The sequence below is a fragment of the Delphinus delphis genome, chromosome 16, assembly GCF_949987515.2.
Source record: "Delphinus delphis chromosome 16, mDelDel1.2, whole genome shotgun sequence".
In the NCBI taxonomy this organism is placed as follows: Eukaryota; Metazoa; Chordata; class Mammalia; order Artiodactyla; family Delphinidae; genus Delphinus; species Delphinus delphis.
Genome location: NC_082698.1, coordinates 19,749,467 through 19,767,941, shown reverse-complemented (window position 1 = coordinate 19,767,941; position 18,475 = coordinate 19,749,467). Strand labels below are relative to the sequence as shown.

Here is an 18,475-nt window from a genome sequence, read left to right as displayed (position 1 = left end):
TAATCCTGGGGGCCCAGAGCCTGGCATGATGCTGAATCTGCAGGTTAGGGTTTAGTGTTCCCTAATGTGGGGAGAAGGGCAGAAATGCAGCTTGTATGTACACATGGCAAGAAACCTGATAAACGGAGTGAATGGCTTTTTAAATCCACTCTTGCTTAATGAAAAGACATTCCATCAGACTGGAATATTTTAAAATTTGATAACTGCTTTAAGTGTTTCAGCTATGATAGAACCAGTAGAGCCCACTGCATCTTTAATTTGTGGTTGATGTTCATTGTGAATCTTCATGGGGTTTTACAAAGAAATTTCTGTTCAGAATCTGATATGACAAGAACATTCATATCATCTTCATATTTTCTTGGAAACATTGTTTCTTGATCTAACATGGTAATAGTTTGCAAAAGTCATACCATTGTGCAAGACATCTGTGTTGCGTTGCCCTTACGTATATCAAATGGTATATCAAGTGTCATTCGGGAGTCTTCCCCAGTGGCACAGTGGTTAAGAATCTGCCTGCCAATGCAGGGGACACAGCTTCAAGCCCTGGTCCGGTAGGATCCCACATGCTGCAGAGCAACTAAGCCCGTGCACCACAACTACTGAGCCTGTGCTCTAGAGCCCGCAAGCCACAACTACTGAAGTCTGCCGGCTTAGAGCCTGTGCTCGGGAACAAGATAAGCCACTGCAATGAGAAGCCCGTGCACCGCAACAAAGAGTAGCCCCAACTCACTGCAACTAGAGAAAGCCCGCGCACAGCAAAGAAGACACAATGCAGCCAAAAATAAATTTATTTTTTTTAATGTCATTCGGGTTGCTATTTTGATTTCTGTTATTCCCAAAGAGCTGACTTTGATTTTGCAAAGGTGTGCTATCTATCTACACTGTTGTGATGGTGAAATGCCTCCTAAAATAGGTATTATTAAGATGGAAATTCCATTGGAACAGTATGTATATTAGTTTTCTAGGGCTACCATAACAAAGTACCACAAAATGAGTGACTGAAGACAACAGAAATTTATTCTCGTACAGTTCTTGAGTCCAGAAGTCCAAAATTAGGGTGTCAGCAGGGTTGGTTTCTTTTGGCTGCCCTGAGGAAAATCTGTTTTGTGTCTCTCTCGCAGCTTCTGGTAGTTGGTAGCAATCCTTGGTGTTCCTAGGCTTGTGGCTGCATCAGGTCAGTCTGTGCCTCTGTCCATCACCACATGGCTTTTTCCCTTGTATGTCTCTGTATCCACATCTCTCTTACTTTTCTCTTATAAAGACACTGGTCATCAGATTTAGGGCCTACCATAATCCAATATGACCTCATCTTAATTTAATTACAAATTAAGACACTATTTTCTTTCTTTTTTTTTTAAATATATTTATTTATTTTTGGCTGCATTGGGTCTTCGTTGCTGCGCACAGGCTTTACTCTAGTCGTGGCGAGCTGGGGCTACTCTTCGTTGCAGTGTGTGGGCTTCTCATTGCGGTGGCTTCTCTTGTTGCAGAGCACAGACCCCAGGCACGTGGGCTTGAGTAGTTGTGGAGCGTGGGCTCAGTAGTTGTGGCTCGTGGGCTCTAGAGTGCAGCCTCAGTAGTTGTGGCGCATGGGTTTAGTTGCTCCGCGGCATGTGGGATCTTCCCGGACCAGGGCTCGAGCCCACGTCCCCTGCATTGGCAGGCAGATTCTTAACCGCTGTGCCGCCAGGGAAGTCCCAAGAGCCTATTTTCAAATAAGGTCATATTCTGAGGTAATGATATGAATTTTAGGGGACACTATTCAACCCCAGTACAGGATGTGATATCAAACTTTAGATTTAAAGGATAATTCATTTGAAAAAGCTAGTTTCCCAAAAATAGTTTTTTTATTATAAAAACAGATTTTCAAGGTTGATAAACATCTCTTTGTATGGATTTCCACTTAAAACTGTTATCAGAGTTCTAAATGGTGGGTTATGACCAGTGTTTTTGGAAATAATTTTCAAGTACTATTACCTATGCTTAATAAATTGCATTTTCATGACTCAGTATTAGACTTTCCATAGAAAGAAAACAGATGAGGTTGTGATGATCTTGAAATCCTCCTTACCAGCCAAATCTAGAGGTAGGAACTCCTTCAAATGACTTCTTTGCAGTAACGAGTTACCTACAGCTTTTGGATTGGCTTTTGCAGCTGTATTTTATAAGTTATAATCATGAAAGCCAGAAGTCTTTAGTTGGGATACCTGATAGTAGATCAAAATGAACTCTTGGAATGTACTCATACCTTGTGTTCTTTAAGATTTTTTTGTATATTTTCCTCCAATTTTTAACATAAGGAGCTTTGCCTCATACTTTTTGTGCCAGCCTCCCTACTGTCCCTCACTGGTCACAACAATCACGTTAGGAATGGACCATTAGAAGTACCATCCACTATAACAAATCAGTTTTCTAGACCAGCCTTTTGGGTGAATGTTTTGATTTGAAAACTCATTTTTAATAATGAGCTTTTGTAGGATCATTTGCATTTCTTCAGAATGAGGAACTAGAATTTCTTGAGTTCAGAAATTTTGAAAAATAGGTATATGTAAGATTGGAATTTGAGGGAGTTAAGTTTTCTATATTACTTGTATTCTGATACTCACTTTGGAAAAAGTTCCCTGAGGTTTCAGAGTAGATATGCAGTAATAGGTAAGAGTGATTTTTCCTCAGACATTGCTCTCAAGAAAATGTCAAAAGCAATGGCTTTAAATTTTTCAAGCTCAGTGCTGCACATGTAATTTTTTTTTTAAAAAAGCTTTTTTCCAGGACTACTAAATAGTAAAGAGCCAACAATTTAAGGTATCTCCAGAAATTGAGAGCAATGAATCTTTCTTTAAAAATCGTAATCTCCACTAATTCCACTTGTTTAAACCTCTCATTTATCATGAGCTGTCAAGTTCTGGATAGTTTCCTGGATTTCAATTTAAAAATTTTCACTGATACCAGGGGACATAATAACAGAAACTAAATGTCTTGGAGGCACATCTGAGTAATCAATCCACTGGTCTCTGTCAACTTTCTCTTAGGGAAAAAAAACAAAAACAAAAAACCCCACCTTTTGGTTTTTTCCCAACCATTTCCAATACACTCCATGTTGAAGACAAATGATGACTGAGGGAATATATACAGAACGTTCATCATGTTTTGTAGAAAGGAGGGTAAAGGCACTGAGGCCATGTGTTTTTGGATTCTGCAGGATACTTGAGAGATTGCCTTTCTCTCTGGTTGATTGTTTTACTCATTATTTTATAAGATATATATATATATATATATATATATATATATATATATATATATAAAATCAGTCTTATATTTGCTTTTCCGAATGATTCACGTTGGGAACAATTTGAGCTAAGTCTAAAAAGTGATTGAGTTTAGGCTTCAAGAAAATACACTTCTTCTGAACTTCTTGTACATGTTTTCAAGTTTATAACTCTGTCCCTCGCATGGCCATTACAACTGGTAAATTTGACCTATTTATAATGAAAGTTTTTTTCAAGTTACTGGTGAACATTATTTCCATTCCTACCAATGTCTAAGCAAGTGACTGACTCTCTTCTCCCCAGCCCTTACTCTTCACGTACAGAAGTCCAGCTCTCTGTTCCTTGCAACAGGTAGTGTTGATCAATAAAATATTCTTCATCAACTACTGATACCTTAGTGAGAAAGAAGTTAGATTCATTTTCTGCCTTATCCAGCAGTGAATGCCTTTGGTCTTTGGATCACCCTGCTCAGTGTGACCTAGCAAGCACCTACTTAAACAACGTGTATTATGGTTATACTGAACTACTACTATGTTCCAATTATACTAGCACAGGATGTATTTTTCATGTTTGCTAAAGTAGTTTATGTTAATTAGCAGCATTGCTTTTATTATTAAAACAGTTTGAGACCAAAATACTCTCATAGCTGTGCCCTCCAGTTGATACTTTTCTTCTATCTGTTTTTTTAGTAAATGCTGAGCCAGCTATCAACTTCCATTAAAAGTACAAGACCCTTAGAAACATAAAGGGTTGCTGTTACTGTTACTAGTTTGTTTTATTATTGTTGGCATTTTTTCCTTGACTTTGTCAGATTTTTTTTTATTGAAGTATAGTTGATTTACAATATTATATTAATTTCAGGTGTAGAACATAGTGATTCCCTATTTTTACAGATTATACGCCATTAAAAGTTATTAGAAGATAATGGCTATAATTTCCTGTGCTGTACAATACATCCTTGTTTATTTTATACATAGCAGTTTATATCTCGTAATCCCATTCCCCTAATTTTCTCCTCTCCTCTTCCCTCTCCCCTTTGGTAAGCACTAGTTTTGTTTTCTATATCTGAGTCTGTTTCTGTTTTGCATATACATTTGTATTTTTTTAGATTCCACATACAAGTGATATCACACAGTATTTGTCTTTCTCTGTCTGACTTATTTCACTAAGCATAATATTCTCTAGGTCCATCCACATTGCTGCGAATGGCAGAATTTCATTTTTTCTTATGGCTGAGTAATATTTCATGGTATATATATATACACCACATCTTCTTTATTTATTTGTCTGTTGCTGGGCACTTGGGTTGCTTCCATATCATGGCTATTATAAATAGTGCTGCTATGAACATTGGGGTGCATGTGTCTTTTCAAGTTAGTGTTTTCATTTTTCTGGATATATACCCAGGAGTGGAATTGCTGGATCACATGGTATTCTACTTTTTTTTTTTTTTTGGTTGCGTTGGGTCTTCATTGCTGCACGCAGGCTTTCTCTAGTTGTGGCAAGCGGGGGCTACTCTTCGTTGCAGTGTGTGGGCTTCTCAATGCGGTGGATTCTCTTGTTGCGGAGTACGGCGCAGGGGCTTCAGTAGTTGTGGCACATGGGCTCAGTAGTTGTGGCTCACCGGCTTTAGAGCGCAGGCTCAGTAGTTGTGGTGCCCAGGCCTAGTTGCTCCGTGGCATGAGGGATCCTCCCGGACCAGGGCTCAAACCCATGTCCCCTGCATTGGCAGGCAGACTCTCAACCACTGCACCAGCAGGGAAGCCCTGTTATTCTACTTTTAGTTTTTTGAGTTAAGTTGCATTTTTGACTCAGGCCCAGATTAATGGTATCTTTTGCTAATCAACTGTAGATTCATTTTTTCCTAGACTTTTGTATTGAAGCTTAGAGTTTATAGTTTTATTTTAAAGATATACTCAACAGAAGTCATTTCAGAAGAGAAAAAAAAGTATTCAGAAATTTAAGGACCATTTGGATCAATTTTAGGATTCTGGCAATAGACCACAGAGAGTTAAATTTTCACATTTATACCAGTTTGGTAGCCATACAAGATTTTTTTATTTTACTACTTTGATAATATTTACCATTTCTGTTTTGGTGCTAAATATTGTGATCCTATAATATATTTTCAGGTGCCCCAGTAAAGAAAGACAGTAATTAAGTTTGTAATAGCTGTGTATACTTCTAGGAAATAACAGTCCTTTGAGCCGTTCCATCTTTTTTGGTCAACTCTTCCACACCTAATTAAGATCTATAACCATGAATAATTCCTTGTTTGGTGAAGAATATTTGGTAGTCCGAGGCAAATGATTAAATCTCAGTTTTTTTAATCTGTACAGTGGAATTATTGCCAACATAATCTTTTTCCGAGGGTTGATTTGTTTCATTATAAATAGTTAAAGGCCCTCAACTCTTTCAAAATGATGCTAAATTAACTTTAGAGATAAAAATGTAAACTTGAACATAATTTACTGTTACCCAGGGCACAGTCAATGTCATTCTGATAACTTCTAATTAAGACATAGCAGTTATCTGCTAGGTTAACAGTTACAACTTCCAACATACTGATCATTGCCCATGTGGTGGTGTTTTCAGATGGACTTGAACCAGTTTAAGGGCCCTCACCCTAAATGTATTTAGTTCCTCTTTGAACTAGCATTTGTTGTTGTTGTTTTTAACCAAATATGCTGCTTTGAAGTCTCGGCATATCTTTGATTATTGTTTTAAATATCAAACAATGGGCCTGGTACTTGAAAGTACAGCCATCTTTTTGCTTATGTTCTAGAGAAAGCTGTTAAAACTACCAAGAATTTCAAGTTTGGAAAAACTTTTTATAAGTAATAACTTTTCATAGGATTGTTTTTACCATTCCCAGTCTAGAAGTAACACAAACAAGGTTGTTTTGGAAGGAGTTGTGATATAGTAAAATAATTCAGTTCAGCCGCTGCTGTGGAGTATTCTGCTGTTGTGGGGACTACAAACATAAGCAAAGAGGTCTTGAAAATTGAGCTAGAAGTAGATATGAGTCAAGAAAAATGAAGAAAAAAAAAAAACCCTGACATTGGGTAGTACAGATGGTGCTTTCTAAGTGCCCAGATGGAGGAAAATCTAGTTATCCCACAAAGGACTAGGATCTTATTGCTATAATCTGCCATAAATATTAAAAAAAAAGAATCATTTCTTATTCCCTTCCATCTCTCTAGCACATGTTCATTCCCCCCATCTCTCTCTCTCTCTCTTTCTTTCACACACACACACACACACACACACCTGCACACACACACACGTACACACACATGCACACACACATTCTTCTTTTCCTTTCTATTTCCCATCTGACCATGACTTAGAGTTCCTAGGGTAGTGTTTTTCAAACTGTAGATTATAACAGCTTATTAATACATCATAAATCAATTTGACGAGCATTTTTTTAAAAAAGGAAGAGATTAAAATAGAAAATACCAGAATATACATAGTAAGGGAAAGTATCATGTCCTGAATTTGTTACAGTTATACATCTCATGTATTTGTATGTGATTACAATATAAAATGTATTTCTTACTGTGGATTACCTTTTAAAAAGTTCAAAAGCCATCATTCTAAAGTGTTTTATCTAATTTTGTCTTGAACCTAATGTTCTTTAAACATGCATATTGTATAGTTACTGCATAAATATTTGGATAATGTTTTTAAAGCTAGAATTTTGTTTATGCTTGATATCTTGTTTCTAATCTGCATGGCCAGAGGAAAACCCATAGTATTAACAAGTTTTATAACATTATTTTTTTTAATCTGTCTTCTGCATCATTTTCAATTCAGAGAACATTTTTGAAAGACTAATTTTTTTCCCCTAATGTAGTTCATACTGGTTTGCACTGGTGTTTATATTGTTCTGAAGTAGTAGAAAGCATGACTGTGTATATGTGGTATTAAAAAATAAGGTTGGTTAATTTTAAACAGAAGGAGCCCTGGAACTGAGTTGTTCCAAATATCACCTGGAAGCAGGAATATTTATGCTTAGAATTAGGTGTTCACGGTTAAGAGGAACTAGAATCTACCACTTACTTCCCTTAAAACATCCTTCCTTAGCGGGCAGTAGTGAAGATGCCTGACTCCCTTCTAAGCCATGGTAATTCTGGTACTTTTTCTTCTGGGGCCTGAGTAAAACTTTTCAACCCCTCAGTGCCACCGAATAGCTGGAATTGGCATTTGAAAAGAAACTACTAGTTACCCCTGCCTGGGTCTGAGTTGTGATTAAGTCCATGAGCTTTAGAGATCAACAGACTAGATTTAAATCCCTGGTCCACCACTTGCTAGCTCTTGGACCTGAAACAAGTTACTTCTCAGTGACTTTATTTCCTCATCAGTAAAATGGAGATAATAACACCTACCTCATAGGATTATGTGGAGCAAATGAGCTAATGCATTTAAATTCCAGCCGCTAGCACATAGCAAGAGCTCAGCACTGACAGTTGTTTCTAAATGCTGTGATGACCCATCTCTAAAGTAAGGAATTTCTAGTTATTGTTGGAAAATCTCTAGCTGTTATGAATATCAAGCTATATCAAGGTTCCTTATCTGCCTCATTATGGGACTAGATCAGGGGATACCAATAGGACCATAGGATGTTAGAACTAGGAAAATCTAAAGGGTCATTTGAGATAGCCCTTTTATTTTACAGTTAATCTTGGGAACTTTATGATGTAATTGCTTACTTACTTCTTCGTATTCCTCACTAGACTGCAAACCTCAGGAAGAACTGTGTCTTATTTGCCATTTTTATCTCCACATAGTAGGACCTTGGCACATAGTAGATGCTCAGCCACTTATTGATTGAATGTGCCATGGCTACTCTAAAGTCACACAGTACTTGGTGGACGTGCAGAGACTTGAGTCCTGGTCTCTTTGTCCTCAGTCCAGTACTCTGCACCATTCTGCTTTCTTCTTGACAGGATTACATACAAGGAAATTTTTAGAATATAATTAGAAGTTTTTTAGTCTGATAATCAGCTAAGGCTCCTAGAACATTTTAACTATTTTCAACTAAGTGAAAATTTCTGATAGAAAACAGTCATATTTAAATTGATCTGACCACAGCAAGATTTTTTAAAGTTCCTTTACAAAGCCAACAGTTGAGTTAATGTTTCCCCTTGCTGTGTGCCCTGGCTTATAAAGCCTAGTACTGAAATCTGAACAGTATCCGTTAAATGCTTTTTTACAGTATTTTATTTTGTCTCCTGGGGGCTTCATATTCTAATTGTCCTTAACTTGATTAAACTGCTATGTAAGCAGATGTTAAGTTCTAAAGTTGCTCTAGACTAATCATCATGAGAAGTATTTTGCAGTGACCAGGTGACGCTAATAGAATATGCATTTTTATTCAGATGCAATTTAGTTGTATTGACGGAACTGCTTTTAAAATACATTCTGGTACAAAAGATATCTAAAAATAACTACAATATAAGCTTTATTCTGCTCTATAGTTGATCACATTCTTATGGAATGGCCTTTTTTAAAATTAAACTTTTAAAGTTTGAGATTATTATAGATTTGCATGCAATTATAAGAATTAATACAGAGAGATCCTGTACCCTTCATCCACTTTCCCCCAATGGTAACATCTTGTAAAACCATAGTGTAATGTCACAGTCAGGATACTGACATTGTGGTAATCCACTGGTCTTATTCACATTTTCCCAGTTTTGCTTGTAAGTCACTTGTATGGATGTATGTTTGTGTGTTAGTTCTGTGCAATTTTATCACATGTGTATGTTCATGTATCCACTACCGTAGTCAAGACATAGAAGAATTCCATCACCACAAGGATAACCATACCTCCTTTTATAACCATACCTGCCTCCCTCCTTCCCTCCCTCCCTCCCTCCAGAGCATACTCCTTCCCAACCCCTGGCAACCACTAATCTATTCCCCACTTCTATAATTTTGTCACTTGAAGAATATTATATAAATGGAATCATGCTGTATATAATCTTTTGGTATTGGCTTTTTTACTCAGTGTAATTCACTGGAGATTTATTCAGGCTGTTGTGTATCAGTAATTCATTCCATTTTATTATATTTATAACGTTCCATAGGATGGGTATACCACAGTTTGTTTCATTGTTCACCTGTTGAAGGACATCTAGATTATTTCCAGTGTTTGACTGTTACAAATGTCCATAGTAGCTTTATTTGTATACAGATTGTGTGAACATATGTTTTCTTTTTTCTGGATTAAATGACCAGGAGAGCAATTGTTGGGTCATTTCATAGTTGCATATTTCGTTTTATAAAATGCCAAACTGTTTACTGGAGTTGCTGTACCATTTTACATTCCCAGTAGCAAGGTATGAGGGATCCAGTTTCTCTGCATCCTCTCCAGCGTCTGAGATTATCATTATTTTTTGTTTGTTTTAGCCATCCTGGGACCTGTGTAGTGGTATCTCATGATTTTAATTTGTGTTTCCCTAGTGACTAATGATGTTAAACATCTTTTCATATGCTTTTCTACCATGTATCCTTTTCAGTGAAATGGCTGTTCATGTCTTTTGCCCATTTTCTAATTGAATTGTTTGGTTTTTTTTTTTACTGTTGAGTTTTGAGAGTTTGTTATATATTATACATACTAGTCCTTTGTCAGATGTACGGTTTGCAAATATTTTCTCATGGTCTATGGCTTGTCTTTTCATCCTCTTAACAGGGTCTTTTGCAGATAAACATTTAAAATTTAGGGGAAGTTCAATTTATCAGTTTTCCTTTTATGGACCATGTTTTGGTGTCAAATCTATAAACACTGCCTGGGACTTAATCCTGAAGATTTTCTTTTTTTTTCTGGAAGCTTTATAGTTTCTATTTTGAGTTAATTTGATCTAGTTTGAGTTAATTTTTTATCATGGTAAAATACATATAACATAAAATTTACCATTTTGAAGTGTATGATTCAGTGGCCTTAAGTACATTCACAATGCTGTACAGCCATCACCACTATCTAGATCCAGAACTTTTTCATCATCTCAGACAGAAGCCCAGTACCCATTAAGCAGTCATTCCCCATTTCTGCCCTCCACACAACCCAGCCCCTGGCAACCATCAGTCTGCTTTCTGTACCATGGATTTGCCTGTTGTGGATATTTCATATAAATGAAATCGTATAATATGTGTGGCCCTTTGTGTCTGGCTTCTTTCACTTAGCTAATGTTTTTGAGGTTCATTCATGTTGTAGATGTATCCGTGCTTCATTTCTTTTATGGATATATATTCCATTATGTGGCAACACCATATTTATTGTTTATCCATTCATCAGTTGATGGACACTTGGGTTGTTTCCACCTTTTGGCTCTTGTGAATAGTGCAGCTATGAACATTTCACGTACAAGTTTTTGTGTGAATACCTGTCTTCAGTTCTTTTGGGTTAATATTTAGAAGTGAGTTAATTTTTTAATAAGGTATAAGACTTAGGTTGAGGTTCTCTTTCTCTTTTTGTTTTTTCTTTGCCTATGGATGTACACTTTCTTCACCATTTTTTTTGAGAAGGCTCTCTTGCAAGGGCCATTTTAAAGAATATTGTAAAGCTTTTGGAGAATCACTAGAATTTCTGTATGTATACAGTAATTTTGAAGAAAAGCAAAAGAATTTGAAATGGAGCATTGTAAAGATAGTTTGGTGGGTTTTACTGGGGTTTTCTTTATATTATATTTGTGAAAGTTTAAGCTTGGATGTTTCTATTACAGACAAAGCAATTGTATTTTCTATGTATTGAGGTGATGAGGGAAAGAGAAAACAAGTGAGCCACGAATAGTTTTATCCCATGGATGACAGGAAGCCATTTAAGGTTATAAGAAAGACAGACATAATCAGATCAAATTAAAAGATGGAATTTAAGAACGACAACTCTTGGTAGGATGGAATAAGGGCTCTGGTCAGGCAAGACTGACACAAATGTGTAGAAAGGTTTTCACACCCGGTTTAAGTGAACTCACATGCATTTTCTGTGGCATTTCTGACTTAGAAGCTTGAAAAACAACTTGAGAAAAATCAGCCTCAGACTAATAAAACTGGCACCGTTTTACATATACTGCTTATGACTTGTTAGTTTTTGTTGAATTTTTTTAAGCTCAAGGACCTAAAATCTTACTCCTGAAACTAGCTTGAGGAGAAAACTTCTATTTAAAGAAGTCTACTTAGCTGCTATCTTTAGGGGCCTATTAATATTGTTATTTTCCTTAGACTACTTTATTCCCCTGCTCCCAGAAAAGAATATTTTAACATTAGTGGGTGAAATAGGCTTGATTTCCTAGTCTTAGTAAAACCACTGAACTTTATTACAAAATACTATGAAAAAACTTCTGGGTCAACTTTTTAGTGAAGGAGAATAGAGTGTATGCATTAATAAGTAGTGATTACTAGAGTAATCATTAAGTGTAAAGTTTTCACTTTGACAACCCAATTTTTCACTTGATATTGTACAAAATTCTGAGAAATGGTAGGAAATTACTACTTGGCTTGCATTATCAGTCTGTTAGTAAGTTTGCATTGCCTTCTAAGCAAGTGTGAATTTCACCTGTTTCTTTAAAACTCATGTAACTTTTTATTATAACAATAATGTATTTAAATGCTTTAAGTTACCTGTAGGACTGATTTTTAACCAAATCTTTAAGCAATTGCTTCTGTAAGATGTGCTGTTTATCCCGTTGCTAACTTTATTCCCTGGCACATTGCCGTTTCCCTGGGCCTGTACCTTCCTTAGTGTAAGAAAATGTTATGTTCTCTAGGAAGCTTCCCCTTATGATGGGTAGAGTCCTTTTCACTGGGTTATAGAAACCTCTGAACTACTCTAGGAGCTCCCAGAAGGATTTGATTCAACATTCCAGCCATACCTTTAGTACAAAGCCTGGCACATAGTAGATGCTCAATAAATATTTTGGAAGGAAGGAAGGAGGACCTCTGACATATATTTATATACAGCACGTTAGTTAACTGTGGCCCATTTCTCATTATTTCAGACTAATTTAGGATTTCTCTCTAAGCATAGAAACCACTTATTTTTATATTGTATAAGCAAATTTGTTAGGTTGAGTAAAAAGTCTTTTCCTTTTGGTATGCTAATCTTCCAGAATGGTATTTGGTGATATGTGTCTTATGGGTAACTATATAATTGAGATATAATTGACATAACATTGTATATGTTTAAGGTATACAATGTGATGATTTGATACATGTATAGTGAAATACCATAATAAGGTTAGTTAACACAGCCTTACATCACATACTTATTTTGTTGTTGTTATGGTGAGAACATTAAAGTTCTACTTTCATAACAGCTTTCAAATATATAATACAGTATTGTTACTATAGTCATCCTGCTGTACCTTAGGTCCCTGGAACTTATAACTGAAAGTTTGTACCCTTTGACCTACATCTCCCCATTACCCCCCACCCCTCAGCCCTTGGCAACCACCGTTCTACTCTGTTTCTATAAGTCTGATGTTTTAAATTCTACATATAAGTGATATCATATGGTATTTCTCTTTGTTTTATATGACTTACTTGACTTAGCATAATGCCATCAAGGTCCATCCATGTTGTTGCAAGTGGCAGAATTGCCTTCTTTTTTATGGCTGAGCAATATTTCATTGTGTGTGTGTATCACATTTTCTTTACCCATCTGTCTGTGGATGGACACTTAGGTTGTTTGCATGTCTTGGTTGTTGTAAATAATGCTTAAAGCTTCCCTTATTTTTTTTCTGAATTCTGTTTATTTCAGATAATCTTGTGGATCCTAAGTTTTTTCCAGGCTTGAAATAACACTTCGGTCTATAGTATTTGGTATGTAAAATTGCAAATAATCAGTTGTTGCTTATGATTGGCTTAAAAATCTGTGTAAAGCTCTTAGTGTTGAGTATCTAGGTATAGAAGAGCACCAAAATGGCAAACTAGTGTTCTTATTCTTTATTTCTATATCCTTCTTATAAATTCTCAATTCTTATTCCAAGTACATAAAACTTTGAAACTTCTTGTATTAAAAAGCCATGCTAAATAATGAGCTTTTTTTAAAAAAAAATTTATTGATGTATAGTTGATTTACAATGTTGTGTTAATTTCTATTGTACAGCAAAGTGATTCAGTTATACATATATATACATTCTTTCTCATATTCTTTTCCATTATGGTTTATCACAGGACATTGAATACAGTTCCCTGTGCTATACAGTAGGACCTTGTTGTTTATCCATTTTATATATAATAGTTTGCATCTGCTAATCCCAAACTCCTAATCCATCCCTCCCCCACCCCTCTCCCCCTTGGCAACCACAAGTCTGCTCAATAATGAGCTTTTGAAGTTTTAAAAAGGTCTGAGTGTTTTGAGTCATTTCTAATCCTATTTCCCCTTTTTGGTGTCATTTCCTCAATTTTGACAGATTCTATAAACTCTGAATTGTTTAATATTTAGGACAGAATGTCGACTAAAAGGCTCAAAATCTTGTAGCCCTCTTATGTTTTATGATATGTTTCATTGTAAGTGGACTAGGAGACAGAAATTGTGACTTTGAATGTTGCCTGTGACACAAGCAGTGTGATTTTTGGCAGGATGCTTAACCCCCTGAACCTCCAGATTATTAACCTCTATCTCATTGTGTAGTTGCAAAGGTAAAATAAGGTAGAAAGGTGTAAGAGCATGGTATAAACCATATAAAGTGTTACACGTATACAATACGTTCTTTTATTGTTAAAATGGGTGGTTAGATATATTTTCCTCTTTACCTTACTCATCTAAAAATGCATTCATCAAGAGTACTTTAAACTCTAAGCTTTTACTTATCAATGTTTCTATTATCGGTTTCTTAAACCAGTGCTGGGACAACAAAATGAAACTACTACAACAGTTCCTTGCTTTTTGCTGTGTTTTAATAAAATTAGTTTATAAGCATCAGCAAATTCAGTTAGACATAAGCTTATTATCTAACTCTGTTCCTCCATTAGGCTAAACAGAGCTTTTTGCGGTTGAGGAATAGGTTAAAATCCAACTGAAAGCAATATTTGTGGAATTTCTTTTTTAAAAATGACTTATTCATAGCCAGTGACCTAGTGTGGTAAACTAAACAGAATTGATTTCTTTATTAATTGATGTCCCATTTATTGAGTACCCACGTAGTCTGTACTTGGCCAGAGCAGCATGACATTTACTAATATATGTGAGTTTGTTTGTTTGCTTTTTAAAAAACTTTCATTCTCCTTGAAATTTTTATCTGCTAGCAGTTCAAATGACCTATTATAAAAAGCTTCTAAGAAAACTACGTTCCAAAGATTGATTAGACCTTTAGACTGCTGATAACCCAGCTGGATATGAAAAAAAGCTTCTTACAGTTGGTGCTCTGTGCACCACATTTTTGGTTAATAGCAAGATGATGATAAATACCATAGGCTAGGGTTTCCTTGGTGGTGCAGTGGTTAAGAATCCACTTGCCAATGCAGGAGACACGGGTTCGAGCCCTGGTCCAGGAAGATCCCACATGCCGCTGAGCAACTAAGCCCGTGCACCACAACTACTGAGCCTGTGGTCTAGTGCCTTTGAGCCACAGCTACTGAAACCCCTGCGCCTAGAGCCCGTGCACCACAACGAAGAGTAGGCCCCGCTCGCCACAACTAGAGAAAGCCCACGCACAGCAACAAAGACCCAAGGCAGCCATAAATACATACATACATACATACATAAAATACCATAGGCTAGTGCCAGTCTAATAACAGTGTAGCAAAACCTAATTTTTGGAAGAATATAATATGTCCAGGATCATTCCATTAATAGTGGATGTTATACAAAAAGAAGAAAAAATGGCCATTTATCCTGTGGAGAACACATATAATGATCAGATATTCATTCTTTAGTTGAGTGTTTTCTCCCAATTTTTAAATTAATGAATTAAGATGTGGAAGACTCAGTTATAGAAAAGTTCATTTTTCACATTTCCTTCACTGATTAGTTGCTTTCTAGTCATAAAATCAGAATTTCATTAAAGCCATATGATATAAAGTGTTTTTAACCATATTTCATGAATTTTTGGGGTAGTACACTAAAATAATTTAGGTAGCTTTTAGAATGTTCTGCATGAGATTGTTGTTGGCAAGTAAAAGAAAACAGTTTTAACATTGTTTTGCAAAAATTATTTAACAGAATAAGTTTACATTTCCAGGACCAGAATTAATGCAAGAATGTTTAATGTCTTGCAATGAGTTTGCTTGGGCTGAGTCAAGGCAGCTTTAGAAATGAATTCTTTCAGAGAAAACTATTATTAGAGACAAATATAGTAACCTCACTGGTTGTTATTGTGTTTAAAAGATGAGATCAGGTATCTCTGGTCTTTATCAGGGATTCAGATCCCTAAGAAAAAAGGTGGCCCTTGCCTTTTCCCTTCTGGATCTACCTAGAAACTATTCTGCTGAGAAGGAATCCAAGGCTGTGAAGAATCTTCAGAGTTTCAAGTCCACAGATATTTCTCTCCCCTTAGTTTTCTACATAAATAGAAAAAGAATACTTGGAATTTTTCACATTTAATTTCCCTTATTGTGAAGTGATTCTTCTTACTAGGCAAATAATCCGTTGAATAAATACCATTTTGTAGTTAGAATGTTTTTTTCTGTTACCCAGTCATTTATATTGAACAGGTTGCATTTGTTACCACCTGTAGAGAAAATTGTGTTAAGCAAAGCCGTCTTTACAATTCTTATTTAAAATTTGTTTCCTTTTATTCTTCCTTGTTGCACATTTTTTGCACTTTCTACATTCAGTTCAAAAGAACAACTATGTAAAGGGATACACTAATCAGTGGTGTCCTGTTCTCTTGATTTAGGCTTCTGCCAAATCACATCTAAAAGTTAGAGGAAGCATTCCTTCAGTGTGCAGTGACTGTTACTCTCTGCTAGGTCAGTGATACTCTAAGTGTGGTCCAGGATCCAGTGCCAGTCTGCAGACTGCAGTCCGTGACAAGTACAGAATATAATATTACGCATTTAGAAACTTCATGCAGTTTGACATTGCTGTGACATCTAAATGCATTATTTTGTATTTTACAAAAATACTGGTTTACGGCAAATTGGAGAAGGTCCTTCACCACAGACAATCTGAGAAGCACTGGGTTAGATGACTTCATCAACTTCTAGCACAAGCCATCACAGCCTGGGGCTGGGGATGGATGTTAAATAACTGTCCTGTTGATCTAGCTACAGTTGGTTGATTAGGTGCTCAGCTGTAGCAAAGCCCAAATGAATTTGTTTCCCTGGCATAAAGTCAAGGGTTATCCTAAGTGTCAGTAATAATTAAATGAATCAGCTGTTCCTGTGGTTTCTGAACGGCTTTTTATTTTTTCTTACTTGGATTTGAAGCACTATCTGCTAAAGTTATATAGTCTGGCAACCTTAATAATTCCTACATTTTCCCTGGAACTTGAAAAGCTTACAACTGTGTTTCTCTCATGTGTTAATAAACTAAAACTACATTCACTGTAAAATACTGATCATTAAATATGGCCAGAGTTTGGTCTAACGTAAAAGCATGAGTAAGAGAGGAAAGAGAATCTCCACTAACAGTAATCACTAATTGTGAAAATTTGCTGTCTTAGGTGTGGCATTTTACTTTCAGATATTTTGATCGTTGCTTCTTTAAAAAATTCATATAGCAGTTGACGACATTATTATAATTGAACCACAAGTTGCCACTAGCTCTGAAAATATCAATTTCCAATTTAGCATTGTAATCTAAGATATTTTTATCTTAATAAAAAATTGTTCTAATATTTTTTGAAAAGCTACTTTTTAAAGAAAGTTGCCACTGTTACTCTGAGGGCAAAAAAAAAAGTGCTGCATGACCTGTGTAAAATTTGAATTTAATAATGAATTTATTATGAATGTCCTACTTTGTGTTTATTAATGCAGATAGCAAGGAGAATTGGCAGACTTGAAGCATGAGTTCCGATGCTAGCCAAGGCGTGGTCACTACTTCTCCTCCTCCCAGCGTGCCTCACAAAGAGAGGTATTTTGACCGCATCAATGAAAATGACCCAGAATACATAAGGGAGAGGAACATGTCTCCTGATCTACGGCAAGACTTCAATATGATGGAGCAGAGGAAACGAGTTACTCAGATCTTGCAAAGTCCGGTGAGTCAAAATAATTTGAAGGCTATAATTTTTCTTCCTCTTTGGAAACCTTGATACAGTGATACTCTCAGGTTAGAAGAGGGGTGGAGGAAGAGTGACTAGTTGTCCCCAGTCTTTCAGAGGCAAAATAAGCACCTAATTTATAAATTTAATTTGCAAGGCTTTAATAATAAACTGGTATCGTCTTGGTAGGATAAACTTTCTTGAGTGATTTCTGAGTGTAATGTTTCATTAAAGGAGGACAAAAGATGCTACTGAACTCAAGGATTCCCATTACAGACTGAATATCTGTGAAGAAAATAAAGGTATGAGTGAAGTGTTAGGAACCAAGAAATAGATACACCCCATGAACATACTTTCTTCTTCCTTTGGGTATCTTGACACTCAGAGCAGCATAGGAAGACTTAAGGTTCGTGAGGATGTCTGTGATTTGGCAGCCTAATGTTACATACACCTAATGTAGGCACACATATATGCATATGCACCAAACTAACTAGATTAAACATGGATTCTAACCTTAACTCAAGCTGAAAATTCTGTCTGCACAGTAATATCCAGACTTTGTAAATCATATTCAAGTGATTTGTTAAGTTTCTTACAAACCTTTAGTGGAATTGTAAAGGTCACATATAAGTTTTAGAAAATGAGTGAACAGCTTGATTTAACATGCAAAATGAATTCATAGCTTTATGTATAATGAAGATCATGGGCCCCTTAAGACAGAGTTCAGCATACATAGACACACGATGCCCAGGCTGGGGTTCTATTAGATTTCCAACTTAGGTACTAAAATAAACACCAAGACATAGAACTGCCTGAGGTGGCCCTGGTGAATCATTTTTGTTGTGCCCTTGTGGATTTAATCACAGAGGCTGAGTCCAAAGCCAAAGGGGAATTCCACTCCTGAGTGATTCTTATATATCAGTGGCCTAGATAAAAGCAAGTACAAGTTATAAAAGCAAGGCAAGCTTTGAGGAATTTAAGTATAGCTTAAATGTAAAGCTATCCTTTAAATAAACCCTTAAAGAAACCTTTTCCCAATGAAAAGGAGACTAACCA

At 36.1% G+C, this 18,475-nt stretch overlaps 1 protein-coding gene across 5 annotated transcripts in view; it reads left to right on the top strand.

Moving 5' to 3' along the window:
• ADD3 (adducin 3) overlaps positions 1-18,475 on the top strand; it is a 124,029-nt gene that overhangs the window by 79,257 nt on the left and 26,297 nt on the right. For 4 of the 5 annotated variants that reach the window (XM_060034094.1, XM_060034091.1, XM_060034096.1 and 1 more), the window contains exon 2: positions 17,193-17,416. In XM_060034094.1, coding sequence (XP_059890077.1) covers positions 17,222-17,416 — 195 coding nt within the window. In that variant the 5' untranslated portion in view covers positions 17,193-17,221. Of the gene's footprint in view, positions 1-13,029; positions 13,092-17,192; positions 17,417-18,475 lie in introns of all 5 variants that reach the window. The other variant, XM_060034093.1, reaches the window with a different exon arrangement.